A 20,216-nucleotide genomic window follows, 5' to 3' on the forward strand; every position below is an offset into this window, starting at 1 on the left:
CTAAGATTAGACTTCATTCTTCTGGAATCTTGGTTGACGGTGTTTGTGTCAGTGCATGAATATTAACATTAACCCCCCGGTTCCCCCTTAGGTAAAAACTGTTAGCTCCTTTTGCCGTTGTTTGCACTGTTTGTGTTGTTAGCACTGTTAGCGGCGCGCCACTTGCTCAGCCGTCGCCATGTTGAGAGCTGCTGAGAGGCAATAGAAATGACAGTCCTAATTCTGTATAAAGCACCTTAACTGAAGGGCAGCAACAGTCCACAGCCATGCAAGCATCTCTGTGAGGCTGTTTGTAGGCATTTTACTTTGAGCTAAATGCAAATGTTATCATGTTAAAATGTTCATAGTGCCAATGCCAACACACTGACGTTCAGCATGTATAACGATTACGACGTTCACCATCTTAGCGTTGTGTGTTAGCCTGCTACGATTTTCTAATTAGCATTAAACATAAATTGCAGATGGGAATGTCATGAGTTTTCGCAGGTATTTGGTCATAAACCAAAGTATTGGACCAATAAAAAAATAGACCTGAAGATTTTGTTTGATGAAAAGTTATGGAATCACCAGCATTATTACAATTCATCATGAGGAAGACATGAATGTCTGTACCACATTTCATGGCAATCCTTTCAGTATTTGTAGAGATATTTTACTTAAAACCACAAAGGTCATGGTGGTGCTAGAGGAAGAGTCACCAAAGTCATCAAAGTTTATCCTCTGGGTGCACATATCTGTAGAAAATATCATGCCAATCTAATACTTGTTGAGATGTTTCAGTCAGGACCAAAGTGGTGTCGCCAGCTTTGCTAAAAAAGCTAAACTCATTGGTATGTAAATGTGATACAGTTTTGCTATAAAAAAAAAAAAATCTCCTTCCTGATAAATAAACGTTAAAAGCACAACATTTTCAGATCTGTGGTTCTGGGTAAAATGCTGCAGAATCATACTAGTAAAACAAACACCAAGTGAGCATGTTGTTCTATAATGCAATGGAAGAGAAGCTCATAGAGACAGAGTGACTCACAAAAGTGGAACATTAACAAATGTGCTTCATCATGCAAGTCATATTTATTTTTGAATTGTCAAAGCATTATAAACACAACAGAAAGCAGAGAATGTAAAACCTCCCAAAGAATACTGAAATCGATATAAACTGAGAACAGAGGGAAGGTTTGAAATGAATGCATGAATGCTCTCGCCAAGAAATATAACAAACTAATCAGAAAACAATTAAATCCACCATCTTCCGTATATTTGATTCAGTTCAAATAAATATTCTATGATCAAAGCGAACAATATTAGGACATGAAATAAAACATTTGGCAAAACAATATAAGATATGTGTTGACGGCACCAGTCAAACTGCTGTATTTACAGAGTGATGGACGATTGTGTTGTTGTGTGTGTGCATGTTCATAAGTGCGTGTCTGTGTGTGTGTGTGTGTGTGTGTGTGTGTGTGTGTGTGTGTGTGTGTGTGTGTGTGTGTGTGTGTGTGTGTGTGTGTGTGTGCAGTATGTGTGTGATCTCATTCCACAGAGCAGAAGTTATCCAGAGCATTCTCTCGGGTCTTGGGGAGCTCACGTTGCTCCAGCAGTCGGTACTGGAAGGAAACGCGGTTGATATAGTTCCCACTGGACACCAGCCTCACCACCGAGTTATCACAACCAATCTTCATCTGGGCTGAAGGGCCGAAGAGAAAAACAGATACTTTACACTGGACTAAATACAGAGCAGTCTTGTTCTCTAGCCGGCCTTTCTTAGCCTGGTTATGACAAGTGTATATGTGTCATTGTTCGAGATCATGGTAAATCAATAAAGACAGTATAATAAAGTATAGTACATTACATATTGTAATTTTAAAATGTATGAAATGCTCATTCTACTGTTAATAAAAGATCCTTGATTATACTCTATGAATGTATTTATAAAAGTCGTGGATTTTTTTTCCAGAAGCTATGAGAATGTATTGTTCTTTATTTTTCTAATATAAAAATCTGGTAAAAATCAAGCTGTAAAATATAATTTGAGGGATGATCTTTTATTTTCTTATTTTTGAAGGACTAATCTGCATCTGTCAGAATGTCTATTATTGGAAGCACATTCTGTACTGCCCTCACCAAGAGAGGACCCTGCTGCTGTTACACTGCGGTGGACAGTGTTTTGAAGTGCGCGATCAAAACACGTTGCTGGAATTAAATTTGAATGTGTTTGTCAATACACATGGTGAAATGTACCAAACTGTGTTAAAGAAATGTGCAAAAAATATTAGCTAAACTAAACAATAGTGAGGCTAGGCTCGGAGTATAGTGTAGAGTAGTATAGTCCTTGTCCTGTACAAGAAGTCTGATTTCCTGCTGTTACAATGAAAATCACAGATTCACATTGGAGGGAAACAGAAGGGGCTCAGACTCACCGAGCCCAGTGAGGGAGAAACAGAGGTCAGCCAAGGGGAACATCATAGAGGTGTCCACCCCATTGCCCCCTAGCAGCTCCACATAGTCACCTGACCCCGAACAGCCCGCCCCCACCTGTCTCTGTAAAAAGAAGTAAACAACAAAATATTCTGGTTCTTAAGCAGCAGTTCCTTTATTAAGTCGGCATAATAAAGTGCCATGTTAAAGGTACCTTGTGGTTTTGATGTGTTGATGAGCAGGTTCAGGTTTTGATTGTATCTTGTGTACACTAGCACATGCAAGTAATTAAATTAGTTATAATAATAATAAGGAAGTAATAAAGAAGACTAGAATGCCCAACCTGTCAATTTGCAGTTTTCATCCATGTCAGTCCAAAATGTCATCACTTCATCATAATATCCTATTAGACATACATGTGAAATTGTTATAATTTGCATATTAATTACTGAGTTATAGACAAACACTTTCATAGTGACCTTTGACCACTAAATTCTAATCAGTTCATCGTTATGTCCAAGTGGATGTTTGTGCCGAATTTTCCTCTAGGCGTTACTGAGATATTGCATTCAAGAGAATAGACAGACAGACGTATATAACTCCTCCGTCCATGGCTGTCGCCAGCGCATAAAAAATGCATAAAAAAGCATTCAGTACATTTGTCACAACTCAATGTGTTGGTAAGAAATACTGACTTGACACTTGAAATAAACGGCTGCTTCAAATATACATTTTTTTATTTAAAAGAAAAAAGGTAAATGAGGTGTTTTCACTTGTAATAAGTGAAACGAAAATCTGCCAATGGAACAAATAAATATTCTTGAAATAAGATGTGATATTTACGCCATTCAAGACACAAAAGAGATCATGAAATTAGCTGGGAAAACTACATCTCATTCGTATGTGTGTCATCAAAAGCCTGAAATGCTTGAGAAGTATTTTTTCACTGAATAAGATGTTCAAGATGAATTGTCTGAAACCAAGTCTTTATATTTCACTAAAAGACACTTGTTAAGTGATTGTGTCTTATATTAAGTGTCACAAGATACTTTGACCTGCAATTTAGACAAATATACTTGTTACAAAAATCCAGAGAGTACCTTTAATTCCGGCTTGGTCGGCACACTGTCAGTCCGTGTGGTATTGATTCGAGAAATAATTAGGAATACTGCTAATAGAGAGTTCAATCTAACTATCACATATGCAGTTTCAACAGATTCTGTTCATAATAAACGCTATAAAGTTTAAGGTTACCTCAAGTTTCAATCCCAGGTCCATTATATTTTCTATCCTTATCCTCGTCTTTTATCCCATACTTGTTACATAAAATGTGATTGTAGACAGTTTTGTTTGCATGTTAAAGTGTTCATACAAATGATCTTGGAAGTTGAAACGCTTTGGGCTTTCCACAACACTTGAGTGGGTAGGTCAGATTATTATATTTGGCCCAGCAAATGCAGTACTTTGCAGTACTGCGTTTGCTTTTTCAACAGTCCGGAGGACGGCTTCAGATCAGCTGCCAACATCTTCACGAGTCATTTTGTTTTGTTCAGTCTTACATCAACACGGTTTACACAATCTCTGTCCTTCTCTAACTTTAAGAGATTTGGGTTCCATGTGGTGTTTATCACTTTTGGATTTCTTAACTAGCTTTGAACCCGTTTAGTGAATACTTGCAGCTCAACAAAGAGCTGCAAGAAAGCACCTTAAAGCAGAGGGTAGCTGCAAATTCGACACGCCAAAGCAAGTACTTTTCTTTTCCACATTATAACCAGTCAGAATCGACGTCTCATGGCCGGTTTTGCTCGTGAGAGCAGCTGAGTGAAGCTCCGAGCTAACGTGCACACACACAGGTGTTTTCACTTTGCCTAATCCTCTCGACATGGAAGTACAATAAGACTTTGTTGCGCCTGTTAAGATTGCCAACAGCAGCTGACCACAGAATCACTCCAACACCAGGGTGGGTCTGGTGGTTTTGGACGACTCTCCAAAGCTGTCCGATATTTGTAGAAGTTCACAGCTGATGTTTTTCACTTACGATACCTGAGGTCTCATGTCCCTATGGTAACATGAAATAAATAGCTGGAGCCAGAAGGCAGATTTTGTTACATTTGGACAATTGAAGGCTGTTTTTCCTCTGTTTCCAGTCTGTGAGCTAAACTATGCAAACTGTCTCCTTGCTGGAGCTCCATATTTAACAGACAGATGGTGCTGATCCCCAGTTCTCAGCAAGAAAGCAGATAAGCATATATCCAAATATGTTGAACTATTCCTTTAAGATTAGGATTATATAGTTAAAACTTACATCAATAAATAAAATAAAAATACAGTATTCAAAATGCATAAGGGTGTTTGTGTGTGTGTGTCTCACCTTTGGGCTGACTTCATTGCTTTTGGCCTGCCCAAGGCTCAGATCTGTCAGTCGGATCTCCACGGGGTAGATGATGGAGAAGCTGCAGTTCCTGCGCTGGTGTTGCATCACCATGGTGAAGCTGCCCTCTGGACTCTGAGACATGATGTTACAGGCTACACACACACACACACACACACACACACACACACACACACACACACACACACACACACACACACACACACACACACACACACACACACACACACACACACACACACACACACGGAGAGAAACTCATTACTGACACCTCATGTCATAAATTGGACATGATCAAGGCTGACTGCGGGGAGGGGACACAATTAGGTCTGAGCATGGAAATCCAATTACAGTTCTGATGACAAAGATAAGAAAATAACGACATTTGAATTGATAACAATACGGTAGACTAGACAGGCACCGACGGGAGTCGGAACAGTTTACTCCTGCGGACATGTTGTTCTTTTAGAAACATTTTCGTGGTGAAGTGTTATTTGTTCCATGACATTTGAAGATTAGATTGATGACTTTTAACTGTTGTGTGTTTCATCTGTTACATTTTTAGGTTGGTAACTGTCCCTCACATACAAAGGAGCAGACTGAATATAAATACTATTTCAAATTTTTTGTAAAACTTCAGGTGAAATGTTTTTTATTTATTCGACTCGTGAGACACAGCAGAGACTTGGGATCGGATAAAACAAAGGACCAGAATTGTGGGCGGCTGCAGTTAGTGGTCAATATATAAATGCTTCCTCACACATTGGCCTGAGATTTATGCCGTTTCCCTACAGATAATCCATTCAAACTCCCTTTTTTGTGTGTCAGTGCTCTTTCTTTGTCCGTCCTTGTCTCGCGGCCACGCTGTGATTGTTATGTTGCTTGACACAGCGCTAACACCGTGTTTGTCGAGCAGCTGGAAAACAGGTGCATGCCTCTCATTCAATCTCTTTCTGTCGCTCTCGGCCTTGATTAATGCTCGACCAGGCGCAAATGTCCAGGAAGAGCACACATGCGTGCACACAAGTCACCAGCCTAGTCCTCTTTGTAAAAACACATATAAAAGTAAACAACACAAATCTGATTTAAATGCAAGGCCTTGGAGCTCGTGTTTTTCTTTTTCTCTCTGATTTTTTTGTTTACAATTTAGTTTTTCTGGATGTTGTGTCTGCTTATTTAGCTTTTTAGCCGTCGAGTGTTTTCAAGGAGGCGCAGCAGTACTCACGGAAGGGGTTGTGTAGCTTCCTGACAGCGAGGGTGAAGCCACTGTTGGGGCTGTGAATGCGAAAGAAGATCATGGCGACGTTCTGAGAGGAGCGGCTGGTGGCTCCCGGTGCTGCGGAGGAGCAGTAGTCCGTGTAGCGCTGATGTAGAGGGAGCTGGTGGTCCTGCCTGCTGGGGAACTTCTCTCCCTTCAGGACCCAGCCGTCAAACATCTGGAGGAAGAAAATCATGGTTTCTGCACTTCCCCTGGAGAATGTGTACAGCTCAAGATGAACGTTTGCTGGCTTGCAAAAATAAGAAACTGAGCATGTACATTTTACTGAATGAGTTGATAGATAGTGTCCGATAGTGTCTTTGTGTTTTCTATTGAGGTGTGTGTGTGTGTGTGTGTGTGTGGGGGGGGGGGGGGGGGGGGGGGGGCTGTGGCTACAGAGGTAGAGCAGGTTGTCCACTAATTGCAAGATTAGCGGTTTGATCCCCGGCTCCTCCAGGGCGCATGTCGAAGTGTCCTTGGGCAAGATACTGAATGAAGGCTGTGCCATCGATGTCTGTGTGTGTGTGTGTGTGTGTGTGTGTGTGTGTGTGTGTGTGTGTGTGTGTGTGTGTGTGTGTGTGTGTGAAAGAACATTAGTACTGCTCTCGATGAGCAGTTTTCTGTCTTCAGTATATGAATGTGTGTGAATACTGGCATGTAGTGTAAAGCGATATAAATATAGCTATACATATGCAAATCCTTATTGACTTAATTTAACAGTAGTCTTTGAACAGCAAGAAAATATCTTAGCTAATCTAGATTAAGTTAAAAAGGCAACTTAATTTTAGGCGGCTATTAGTCCAATACAGTTTTCGGCACAGCGTCTACACTGATCATGTGTCATGAATTATATTTCATTACAACTATAATCCAACAGGGATCATAGAATTAAATATATGCAGATAGTGTGTTAAAAAATGAAGATGTGTGCTGTTTGGTTGTTTAGCATCTTTTTCCTGCTATAAAGGGACTGATCTGTGCCGGTCGACCCTGCCTGTAACCTCAGTCCGTGTGATAAAAGTTTATTCCTGCCATGCCTTTTACCACTTTGGCCCACATGAAATGACTCTGCAGTGTGACTGGCAGGCTTGGCTGCACAACTAAAGCCTTCCCACACATGCTCTGAGTAATGTGACCAATGCACAGAGGATCCAGTGGGGTGTTTGGCCTCTTAAAACGCCGCCTTAACGCTGCTTGGCACCATTTTAATCAAACAGGAGAAGATGAAAAAGAAATTCAAAAGTTTGAATTGCAAAGCCCTGCACTTCCTGTCTTCCACTCACAGAGGGTTTGGGGGCGATGCGTGGGTGTTATTTTTGGTGAGTGGAGCCAACCTTGATGAAGTCTCCGGCGCTGCAGTCGATGTTGACATCAGACAGCTCCAGGCTGATGACCTCACTGGGCTCAGCGATGATGAAGGCAGCACAGGCCAGCTGTGGTTGAGACGCCACGAAGGTGAAGTAGCCATCAGTGGCCAGCATGTCCAAACATCCTACAAAGCACACACACACACACACACACATTACTTTTTCACAATGACAGAAGAGATTCACACAACACTTATCTGTTGACCACCACCATTAAACATGAAGGATTTTATGTGATCTTCAAGGATTGGTCAAGAGCTCAACGGTAGAGCTCAAATGGCTCTGGGTGAGTTGGTGCCAAAATTATTAATTTATTTAATTCTGGTGGAAATAAACTACTCAAAAATGATTTCTCACATTTCTAAAATTTTGCTCTGTGTATTTACTACATCCAAATACTACATGGATGTCCTATATTACTGCATGGGGATGGATCAATTAAGTGATCAATCGATTGATTGAGTAATAAAAATGTGCTCTGCAGTGAACTGCCTGGACACTAGAACTGCAATGAACATCTCTGCACTGATTGTTTTAAATCCATCACTTAGCATACTTTTAATTACGTAAACGGTTCACTTGTTGTTTGCCAAGTCGGTAAGCATAATCATCTACTGAATTGAAGCCATTGTTTACTGCAGCACTTACTGAGAGTTCGGCGGAAAATAAAATCCTCTGATTCTCTTTTCTGGTCCAAACTGAGCAGAGAGTATAATCCATCCGCGGCTTCGTTGTCCTGAATAAAGCATAACGGAAATGGACGTCAGAATTTGACTTTTGCAGCTGTTCTCGCAGAAACTTTCAGGAATTATTGATCAGCAATGACAAAAAAAAAAAAAAAGCCTTACCTCAATGTAGCGAGTAAGCCCCGTCCTTGATGAGAGGGAGATCAGAAAGAGGAACAGCTGTGTGCGCAGAGCCACCGACATGCTGAAGTGTTTCCTGAAGCTGTAGGGGGGAAATAACGGCGCTGTGTGAGAGGTGGCGGCTTTTATAGCAGCACAGACAGGCAGGCAGGCCAACATCGGAGGGTCACTCACACACACTGAATCGTGCGCACATAAGAGTCATTTTAATCGCGTGGAATTCTTACCAGTATTCCTACATTAGCTCGGCTCTGTGGGAATTAATCACGTCATTCAAAAGCCAGAATGTCAACCAGGCAAATTGCAATTACATAATATTGCTTATAGGCCGTTTCATTGTGCGGTGCAGTTATTACATTATGATGGCACTTTATTGAGACAGAAAGGAAGATAACGCAACTCATTTTGAGATTTAAAAAAATCCAAACACACAAAAAACAAATTGCAGGTGTGCAACATATTTCACATCTTATAAATAATTATTTTCATGTTACGTATTTATAGAACACCTTTTAACATTTGGCCAGACGAACATAAACCGTATTGGCTAATTTACATGCACGTTCTCCGTTGGATCAATCTGTATTGTCTCTGTATCAATCTAATATTGGGTTAAAATATTAATTTGACATCTTCTTATAAGGGAATGAATGCTTGGGACACATATGAGTGTATACCTCGCAATGGCCTGGGTTCAGTTCCTAACAGCAGGAGCTCAGGCATTCAAAATAAAGCACCGTGCAATGATTGTGAGTGGGAAGCCAGTGAGGGGTCATTTGGCAGCGGTGGTCGAAAGGTCAGAGAAGCCAGCTTCAACGGCCTGTGAGGTACAGGTCTAACATCTGTAGGCTTCCTGGGAATCAGCATCACAAACAACCAAACATGGTCATCCAGCAGTCTCATGGCAGTTTGGGAAATAGTCACAAAATAGTATCTATTGATCCGTGAACATGGACATTCATTTTTCATATTTACTTCTTTTCGCGTTGCTCAGCACGACTTTCAAGTGAACGTTAGGGTTTAAGCAACAAAACCACATTGTTAGGTTAAGGAAAAACGTACATTTGATGAATGAGTCACTTCACAACGACACTTTGGGACACAAACTGATCTCATGGTTGAAAGTCCTGTTTGTTTGATGTCCACTTAGTCTTTCTCACTGTTTAATACTACGTCACTCTGTCCTTTGCAGTCATGTGGATGTCTTTAATTTGTACGTCCAACATTCTTCTTGGCATTTTTCTTGTGCTGCTGACACAGAATTGAAACACATTTCGTTCCCACTACTACATAATGTGTTGTTCACAGGTTGTGACCATTTGACGTATTTGTGTGAGACTGAGTTGGGTCATCACACATCTCCATCCAGGTGAAAAAAGCTCCCGATCCTGTTTTTTTAAAGGAAACTTAAGAAGGCAAAATTTGAATGGCAAAGTTTTGTAAACGTTTACATGGGAGCAATAGAAAGCATCCTGACTAGAAACATTACAAACTGGCATGGGATGTGTACTGCCCAGTACAGGAGGGCTCTACAGCGGGTGATTAAATCACCAGAACATCATTGGTACCCATCTACTGACCATCAGTGAAATTGGTGACAAGAGGTGCCTGCAAAGACCCCAAAGGATATTAAAAGACAACTGCCTGTTCACCCTCATACTATCTAGCAAGCGTTACAGAAGTAACAGCTGCTGTACCACCAAAGCAGCTTCTTGTGAGACTCTAAATTCATCCTCCACATATAGTATAGTTAAGTTTTGTTGTATTTTTGTGTTTTTATGTAGCCAAATGGGACCACAAAGTGCATTTTGCTGCGCAAACCTGTTGTACAATGACAATAAAGTAACCTTGTATATATTGTTTTTCTCAACTTCTCAACTCCACTCAATCTCTCTCCACTGATACACACATGGAGCTGTATCTTAAAAGAGGAATCATAAAACACTTTTTTGTGATCTCTCTTTCAAGAAGAACAACTAGATTGATACAGTGGCAGCAAAAGCTGATCAACAAAAAAAATCGGTAACTTCCAAGAGTATTTCTAGTTAGAAAATCCATTCTGTAATCAGTTGGTTGATAACATAGATAATCACGTAATCAGACCAGATGATATGTTTGAAGAATTTGATGATATACTTCTGGTGTTTCCATTATTTCATCAGAGACTGATTGTTAGTGCATGGTTCTTGTGTCTTTCCCTGCATGTCTGTTCGGAGAGATATTCACAATATGGCCACATCTTTAGTTGATACTTGACCATGATGCTCCGCTTGGGTATTTTTCTGCTTGTGAGACCCAAACAGAAAGCCAAAAAACACACAGCTGTATTCAAAAGCACAGTATTGAAGACTTTCTTTCACAAAAGCAAACTATGGAGAACACGAAGAACAAAAAGGTCCAGAATATATATATATAGCAAAAAGAAAAAGAGAAAAACAGAGAGAGAGAGAGAGAGAGAGAGAGCGAGAGAGAGAGAGAGAGAAGCTGTGATGCAATCTGGTTTGTAGTGACATGGCAAATTAATTTAGATGAGACTAATCGTTTCTGTCCATGCTGCCTTTGTGAAAGGTCAGACTCAGATGTAATGTAAGAGATGACGACCATCCCGCCAGCGTTCATACTTCAGCCCACACTTACTCTCATTCATCTGAAATAAAGAGAGACTCTGTGTGAAACTCTGGCCGGCAGTTCTTTTAAGCTAATGATGGCTGACATTTTCTCATAGTGATGAAGGTCTGTAATGCCACACCGGACGAAAAAGAAAAAGAAGAAGAAAAAAAAGAACATAATGAATAACATTTGGTCTAACAGCCCCTCAGCCTTACAACGCTGATGACCTATTCAAGGTGTATTACTTTCATTTAAAAGCCAGTGGTCAGTGATAATAAGCAGTCCTTAGAGAAGATGTCTGAACCTATTAGCCAGGGTCTCGCTTCGCTAATGTGAATGACAGCTAAGGAAACGGAAAATCTTAGCAAAACAGTAGATGGTGTGTGTATTCCACACAAATTCCACACAAATGCTGCGATGTGTGTGATGTGGTGCTGTGATTCATACTGTAATTGTTTAAATTCAATTTATTAAATGAATCAATGGATTTTAATTAACAAGCAAAAACCCACAGTCTCATTTAACTGCTCTGAATGATGAACAGTTATATCAATTTGCATTATGCTCGTCTATTCACAGAGTTGATCTTCTAATCTAATGTAATGTAGTATAATTGTATCTAACCTACTCTCATCCCATATTACCACCACATACACAGAAATTAGGATTTAAAAAGGAAATGCAAGAGTGGTGGTTCAAATTAAACACACAATTACATGACGTGTGAAATGTGACAGCACAAAAAGCATGTAATGCCGTATTTGACATGAAAACACGGACAAACACATACATATTAAATCAGCTGTCAGAATCAGTGAATTTAGTTTGGTAGAGAAGAGTTGGCAAATGTTCCTGCTCTGATGTTGAATGAAATTATGAAATTATAATATGATGATTAATTCAGAAAGCTTCATGTCCTCACTCTTCAAATCAATTCAAGTGTCAGCTGCCTCTGCCTCAATACAAAGGACTGCAACACCATCTGCTGGCAAATGTTGGAACAGGTATATATATATATATATTATTTTATTTATTTGGGGGGGGGGGCTGTATGGGGTTTATAAAAATGCAAGATATGCATGAAATAAAGTTTACTTTCAATGCAATTGCAAGTGACAATCAAGAACCGTATTTAAATATATTCTTGAAAATGCATAAAATGAAAGACAGAAGCAGCTCGTGAAATCTTAGGTAGTGTGATTTTAGAGTGCCCACTGTGTCTGTGATGGTTGCCTCAGCTGGCCAGATGTGACCATCACCCCTCCATGTGGTCAAAGTTAAACCACAGTGATTGTTGATTCCAGACATTAGCATCTTAACCCTTCCCCGATTCCCAGCATGCAACCTCCTACTGCACACCTGCTCCCTGGCAAAGATAGCACATGTAGCTAAGTGTTTTTGCCTTGTGGCTCATTGTGTGTGGCCCCTCACACACACACACAGACACACACTCAGACACACACACACACACACACGCACACTTCTTGTGGGGATCTGTCGGTCAACGCGGCGGTCCAGCACCGGCTCTACTGTCTGACTGACCCATTCATCTCCTGCGGGGGCCGTAATGAGCCGACCCTCCCCGTTTGGACCGACCTGACAGAGAGAGATTACTTTAAAGTCTGCATGGATTTTCTCCCTGGTCCCCTCCTCCCCATTCCTCTCCCCTGAAAGTGGTTAATTCAAAGTGCATTAATGAGGAGCGATGGATAACACACTCTTCCTTTAATTACCTTCCAGTGGAGTTCTTCAGGGGAGGCCTGGTGACTCCCATCTGATGCTGGCCTGTTTGTTTGGTCTGCTTTTAAAGTCTTTTATCTAACACATTTTGTAGTCGGGATAAAACAAAACATTCATGGGCCAGTGCTGGACTTACTGTATATTAAGGTGGCAAATAACAGGATATAAACCTTCATAAATGCACTTATTCTCTAGAGTGTAAATATTGTTAAATGTCTAACACACACTTTCCAGTATCAACTAATTATGAGCAAGGTCACTGGACAAAGCATGATTCTGTGAATCACTAAGAATATATCGATATGGTTCGAGGTGTATGCTGATGCTGCTGGGGGATTGTACACACTGGAAAGAGCTTTGGCATTTGCAAAGCAGCAAACACACTTACAAATTGTGCAGCGATGATTGATGGCGCATGCAGATGATAAGAATAATTCTACATAATAGTATAATTACTGAGCACACTGTGGAATAATTGTTCTGGAGCATCAAGGGACCTCTTTTCTCAAGGAAAACGCAATCAGACTGACTGGCGCGATGAGACTGTAGTGGCCCCAAAATCTAGCTAAAGGGCTGCTAGTGTTGAAAAAAGAATTCCAATCTTGTTAGGTTTGTTGGATGAGGAAATAGTTGGACAACAGTCATCACATTACATTTATAATTGTTTATCCAACTAGAGTCTATCATAATGTGTTTTGTCCTCACTCATTACCAACTCACTCAAGCCTGATCCTTAAAGACAAAGTTGAAATGAGTTGAAACTATGAAGAGATGCTCTCTAACATCCTCTCTTGTATTTGTCCTGTCAAATAAACAATTCATATGAGAGTGGCACTGTGTTTTTTTTGTTGCTTTTTTGTTGTTGTCATGCACTGGTTAGTCATGAGAGGTCAGAAGATAACTAGAGAGATATAAATGAGGACAAACCTGCAACAGTGTGATGTATAATAGGGTACCTGCTGAGTTTAGGACCACTTCCACTTCCTTACAAAGTCTCAGGAGGCTCCCATACGTCAGACGGTGGCCTTTCAGCTCTTGAAAACATTTCCTTCAGCTGCAGGCGGTGACCGTCTCCAATTACCGGTACAAAAACAGCACAGTATCCAACTGCCTCATTGCATCTGGGGGCTCCTGTCTGATGCATTTATCCATGTCAGTGTCAGTGGCTTCCTGATGCCGGAAGGATGGGTGCACCTGTGCCAAAAGAAAACAGAGAAATACTGTCAAAGAGGCCACTGGCAGACGCAACATTAGGACTAATGCAATGCATTTTTCAGTATTGACTTTAAAAACCCTTCCCATTTGTTCACAATGATCTCATTCTTGGCCAATTGCAAGTACCCAGTTTGGCCGAGGCCTGGATAATACTGTAGTATTCCACTCTCTAACGCTGCATCCTTATCGGGGACCTAGGACTGTCCTACTGTATTTGATACTCAAATGTCCTTGAATAACGGCCAAATATGTTTCCTTTTCCTAACGTCTGATTGATCTTGTACATGTATAAACCGTATGTTGTCCACGAAACATAGAGTTTGAAGTCCCCTCGAACTCTGCAACATGTCTGCTCAGCGCAGGTGGGTGGGCCTTTGACACTCAGTAAATGTGTTCCTTCATCACTCAGCCTCCGCTGTGGTCCGGCCAGTCTTATCCAGCCTAATAAACATTGATTAGTCAGCACAATCAATGCGCTCAATGACAATGATTCAGTGCACTGTATAAATGTATCGACTGCAATCAGCTATAAACAGCAGCCCTCTTTTTCATGCATTTTCTGCGTTTTATTAGCTGTGTTTTGATGGAACAATAATTGTATGATTCTCGGTAGAGTTAACAGACATATTTCATTAAGTGTTACAGAGATGAGATAAAAAAAAAAAAAGATCTATTGACCATCTGTCTAGATTTTTTTTAAATAAATAAATAATGGTATGAATGAATAAAAAAACATTTTCGCACAGCACTGTGATCCTCTAGACAGTCACCAGAAGGTGGCAATGTCTAGCTGCTGTTGGCATCAAAGCACTGAAAGCTCTTTGCTGCTCTCTTATCCTGAAGTGCTGCACACTAAAGCATATTTTCTGCATCTTAGCAGAGGTGACTGAACTGAATAAAACAAGAACTGTGTGCAGAAATTTGACCTGTCCAAGCTTAAAATTAAATCATAATAAGGGCTTTCAAAGCAGGAAATATAGAAGAACAACTGTTGGATATATAGTAGCCAACAGTTTGGTAATACAAAACTAGTTCAGCCACCTGCATTCAGGTGTAACATGCAAAAAGACATTTAGCCTGTCAGTCTGGGTGAGGAAAGTTTTTGGGGAATACCACAACACACCTATCTGCTCATAGAAAACACCATCTAAGTGCCATGTGATGTATCATCTTTCACGGAACAGTTGAATTCGAGGAAGGAGAGAAGTAGGAAAACCCCAACGTGAAGCATGTAACTTTGCTGCCGCTGGTTTCCGTGGCCATGCATGACCGGGTCATGTAATGAATGTTGATAAAGTAGAAAAGCCTGTTTAATCAGGACGGATCACTGTGCAGAGGTGGAGAATGTCAGAGAGAGCAGGCACAGCTGCTTAGTGAGAAATCCAATATTGACTGTCGGGATAAATGTCCTGCATATTCTCTCATCTGTCCCAGGGGCCGTGGTATTATGCCTCTCACGTTAGCACTCCTAATTGGATTAAAAATGGCTTGTTATTGGGAGAAAAATGACTGAGAAAAACTATCATGATTATTGCCTCTCAACAATGTTGGCTCCCAGAGCTGAAGTAATTGTCTCGGCTACAGGAAAATGTCAAAAAATCAGGAGACGCAGTCTGTTTTTGAAAAACAAACAGTTGCTTTGATTGATTGCGTGATAAGATCGAGCCAAAGGGAGACGACACCCGTCACATTCAGTGCCTCATTCATTGTCTCATTCTGGTACAATAAAGGAAGAAATGTCACATCAAAGAGTGGCATTCATTTGCAACATTTTATACTTTTCAGATTGTGTGTGTGTGTGTGTGTGTGTGTGTGTGTGTGTGTGTGTTTGTAGGCAGACATGTACTGTATACATGCATGCTATGAATGCATGCATGAACACGAATGAAACAAATCCATCAGATGTCCACTGGGTTTTGGTTTGTGTACCACCAGGAGCACCCATTAACAGAAAACAAATGCCCGACGCCATAAAGCTGACAGTGTCTCATTCATACTGACACTCTGGCTAAATTACACATAAAAGCACTGATAACATCATCATTAAATATTGATTTTAAGGGTGGTTGAAAGAAGAAGAAAAAAAGAAAGACATCCACACATATTCTGCAGATGAGGGGATTTGGATGAGAGTCAAAGCAGATGGAGCAGAGTGGTTAAGTAAAAAAAAACGGTGGCTTCTCGTGGGAGAAAGATGGACAGAAGAGAAGCAGGAAGAAGAAAAAGGAGAGAGTGAGAACGAGTGGGTGAGGAGCAGAGGGAGGTAAGGGCTTGGGAGGGGTGGAAAGAGATTTAAGGCTGAGGCTCAGAGCAGATGTTAGCGTTGATGATGATGGATGCAGGTTGTTGAGATGCAGAGTTGTTATCACGAGAGGCACTCGCAGCCTCCTCGCAGCACACTTTCCTCCCCAGATGTCACTGCGCGTGTGCGCGTGTGTGCACGTGATTGTACGTGTGCGTGTGTGTGTGCGTGTGTGCGTGTAACACGACAGTGGAGAGGGAGACGCTGAAATGAGCAACGCACACGCCCAAATTGGGCTATAACACTAAATATCTACTTGGTTTTCAATGAGGAGCTTGGATTGAAAAAAATCTTTTTAATGCAAAAAAAACAACAACTATATGAGTGATCACATCAATGAACAGACGCAACGAGACACAACGGAGGGACTGATTTGTCACAGATGAGGCTGATGAACAGCTTTCTTTCTGCACTCTACGCAGACCCAGTGGAAAGCAACCTATACCTCTGAAGGTCTAAATTGGATTAATTGTATGATGTTTCACCTTTTAGAGACATTTTCCTGCATTAAACCACATATCACTTAGCTACCACATCACTGCAATGATCCAAATTCTTAAAACACACGTTTGCTGCAAACACACAGGCAGCAGCTGGTGTGTGTGTGTGTGTGTGTGTGTGTGTGTGTGTGTGTGTGTGTGTGTGAATGGGACATGCTGAGTGGTAACCTGCTCTACACTCTAACCAGATAAAAGGTGCAGGGCAGAAACACGTCGGTAATTGATTGCTAATTAGTTCCTTTGTTGTCGTCCATTGTGTCCTGACAGAGCTTTGCCCCGGGCTGTCTATTCACCGGCAGACTCTGTGGCCTCGCAGCAAGAAAATAAGCATCGCCATGTCCGTAATGAGCGAGAGTGATGTAACCCCAACAGGCGATAAGAGCTGCTTTACAAAGCTGCATCCCCGCTACTGAACTCTTGGATGCAACTAGAGGACATGACAGTGTAAACGATGGATTTTGTTTTGTTTTTCATTCACTTCACATAGCATCCTCAGACAAAAAAAAGGGCTGGAATTAAACTCCCCCTAAACCTGTCCAGCTGCATTGTGCTTTACAGTATGTGGTGCAGGACACTCTGTGCCATTCCCATACCCGCTATATGCTATACCCACATCATCTCTCTCTCTCTCTCTCTCTCTCTCTCTCTCTCTCTCCCCCCTCTCTCATCAGTGCATGAGAAATTACCTAATGAGGAATGGGTCGCACATTTCCACAAACTCATTAACCCGCGAGCGAGTGAGACTAATTGCAGCGTTTGGGTAATGTGATTTCACATCTGTTACTGCGGCCCAGGACACAGTAGTAGTCAGCGCGGGGCTGGATCTGGTGGGCTGAGCCACACATGAGAGCTAGATCTACCAGAACACACACACACACACACACAAACACACACTCTCTCTCACACACATCTCCAGCCTGGATGGGTGGAGCAGCAGTCACTTTGGCTGTGGTTATAACGGTTGATCGACTGTTCTCACGCAATGTGTAATGACATGCCTCTGCAGGGAAGGTGGGCCACCTGCATTCATTCTGATCAAAAATATATATATATATATACATAATGCTGCTAGAACTGGGCTGGGTGGTGTATAATTGAATAATATGAGACAAATAAGCAATGACTTTGAGTTGGTGGCCATCATGAAACAAATAGCCATTAAAAGAAGAACAAATAGCATTCCTTTGTTTTCTTTTTCTCTCCGTTTCCCAAAAGATTTCCATTTATTTTGAAAATCAATGTCAGATTGAGAGGGTTGTTCAAAAGCGCCCTTTAAAAATGGTTGAACATACATGAGCATAAACAATTGATAAGCTGGTGTTTTTTCTTACATTCACTATGACTTGACTATAAATTCAACGCAGACAAATATAATTCTTTCTTAATAATTAAGGCTTTCTTGCTTTTCTGTAATTAGCCATTCTTCCACTCTGTAAATGAATACAATGTTTCCTGTGTTTTGTATCAGTCTGTAAATGTAATCACAGCGTGATCCTGTGTTTTGTATCAGTCTGTAAATGTAATCACAGTGTGATCCTGTATTTTGTATCAGTCTGTAAATGTAATCACAGCGTGATCCTGTATTTTGTATCAGTCTGTAAATGTAATCACAGTGTGATCCTGTATTGTGCTGCAGCATGGCACACTGGCAGATGACTGTTTTTTTATTGTATGTTGAAAAACATCAGGCAATTAATTTAAGCTAATTGCGAATAACAGAAACAAAGGGTGTGACAAACACACACACACACACACACACACACACACACACACACACACACACACACACACAAAGCACAGAGAGGAATAAATAGTTTTTTCAGGGTCTTGACTTGAGTTGGTATTTTCAATAATTCAGTGAATTACTGCAAACAAATTTATGTTAATAGAAAAGGTGGGAACCAACTGTTTAATATGGGGAAAGTAATATACTTTTGTTAATTATGATTAATCCTTTGTTTAACCCCCCTGCATTGTTACAGAAACTCCAATTATAAGTTTACAGGCAGTGGGACTGCTTATGGTAATGCCATATCTCATCAATTACCATCCCGTGACCGTAAATTGGCCTCAGCGCTGACAACGAGACGAGGTTAACACGCTGATTAATTTGGGCTGCTGTGATTTCAGGCTCAAGTTGACACTTATAATCTTTGACACAGACAGTGAGGTTCGCTCACTTTCATAATGGAAAAATTGTATTTACCTCTCTCTGAGCCAGGTTTACAGACATTACATCTCACATCAGGATAATTTGAAATTAAGGTAACGCAAACAAGGTGAGTTTCTCTTATTACACAATTGATGGGCAAGTAATGAGGAACTTTGAATAAATGTCAAATGATCAAAAGGTGTAAAAGTTAAACTGCTTAACATGGATTATCTGTATTTTTTGTTATGACATGCATGTGATGTAGAAAACACTGTACAAGCTATAGGCGCAATAATGAATCAGAAATAATGGAAAACGTGTCTGTTTAACAACTTCAGTATGACAGTGTGTCAGTTTGGATTCATAAATGTCTGAGGAATGTGTTTGTCCATTGATTCAGCAACATAATCGACATTCTTACTATTTCCATGTTACGGATGCTGTGGTTGGGTTTCCAACGCACTAATTGTGAGGCCTACTGAGCTGCTAAATGTACAGTTGTGTGAAACTGCAAAACGTTTTCTGCATTTTGTTTCACTTGTTCCTTATAATATAGTCCCAGAAACACCCCGACCAACTTCTCTCACTTTATTCAACTAATTAATATTTTGCCTAATGGGTTTGTGCTCATCACTTTGTTAGGGGTCTGATTGACAGGTGCGAGACAGCTCCTCCCATAAACAGCTTGTTCTGCATTAGTAGACTGAAGTGAACACGTTAATGATAATGCCTCATAGGACAAACACAGGTGCACAATTCTGAGCACTATAGGTGTAACTCTTTATCATAGATTTGCTCCAAGTTTATTGTCGTAATTCAAGTTTCTAAAAATGACTTTAACCTGAAGTTAGTCTCTGTGTGGGTGGGTCCAGTCTCTCAGTGTTTCTGTAGTTCTATTTGCACTTACATCCATATAAATAATAATGTGAAAGATATACTGGGTTGGTCCATGTAACTAACATTTGAAGACAGCCTAATTAAACCACTTCAATAACATCAAAAGTGTGGCCATTTGGCCTATAGATTCTGTATGTACAAATAGACATTTAGAAACTGAACCTACTAAGGTACTGTTGCTGTGGCTCCTACAGTAATGTAGGATTATCCTGCAGATATCAGAGTGTGACCCAGATACAGGACGATAGGTGAAGTCTATTAATAGGTTTATTGACAGGCTGAAATGTGGTGGAATTCCCGTTGCCTTCTGTAACATTCCCATGAGAACTGGGCGGCCTTGTATTTTCATCTCCTCTATTTCTGCAATAATATTGGATATTATAACAAGTTCAGTTTTGCTGCAACTAATCAATTGTTTCATACGTACTTCTCGACAAAGGACCATAACAGCCAACTTCAGCCTTCAATTAAAAACTATATATAGAAACTATATATATATATA

General features: G+C 40.7%; 1 protein-coding gene across 1 annotated transcript; it reads right to left on the reverse strand.

The window, feature by feature from the left end:
* Positions 1-1,119: 1,119 nt before the first annotated feature.
* LOC306697937 (corticotropin-releasing factor-binding protein-like) lies at positions 1,120-8,375 on the reverse strand. The gene is made up of 7 exons (XM_079162043.1): positions 8,281-8,375; positions 8,081-8,168; positions 7,400-7,557; positions 6,033-6,243; positions 4,787-4,941; positions 2,418-2,538; positions 1,120-1,684 (listed from the first exon to the last, which is right to left on the reverse strand). Exons 1-7 carry the CDS (start codon positions 8,359-8,361, stop codon positions 1,530-1,532), a joined length of 969 nt encoding a protein of 322 aa, XP_079018169.1. The 5' UTR covers positions 8,362-8,375; the 3' UTR covers positions 1,120-1,529.
* Positions 8,376-20,216: the final 11,841 nt, after the last annotated feature.

The sequence above is a fragment of the Pholis gunnellus genome (assembly GCF_910591455.1).
Source record: "Pholis gunnellus genome assembly, chromosome: 6".
NCBI classification, from domain to species: Eukaryota; Metazoa; Chordata; class Actinopteri; order Perciformes; family Pholidae; genus Pholis; species Pholis gunnellus.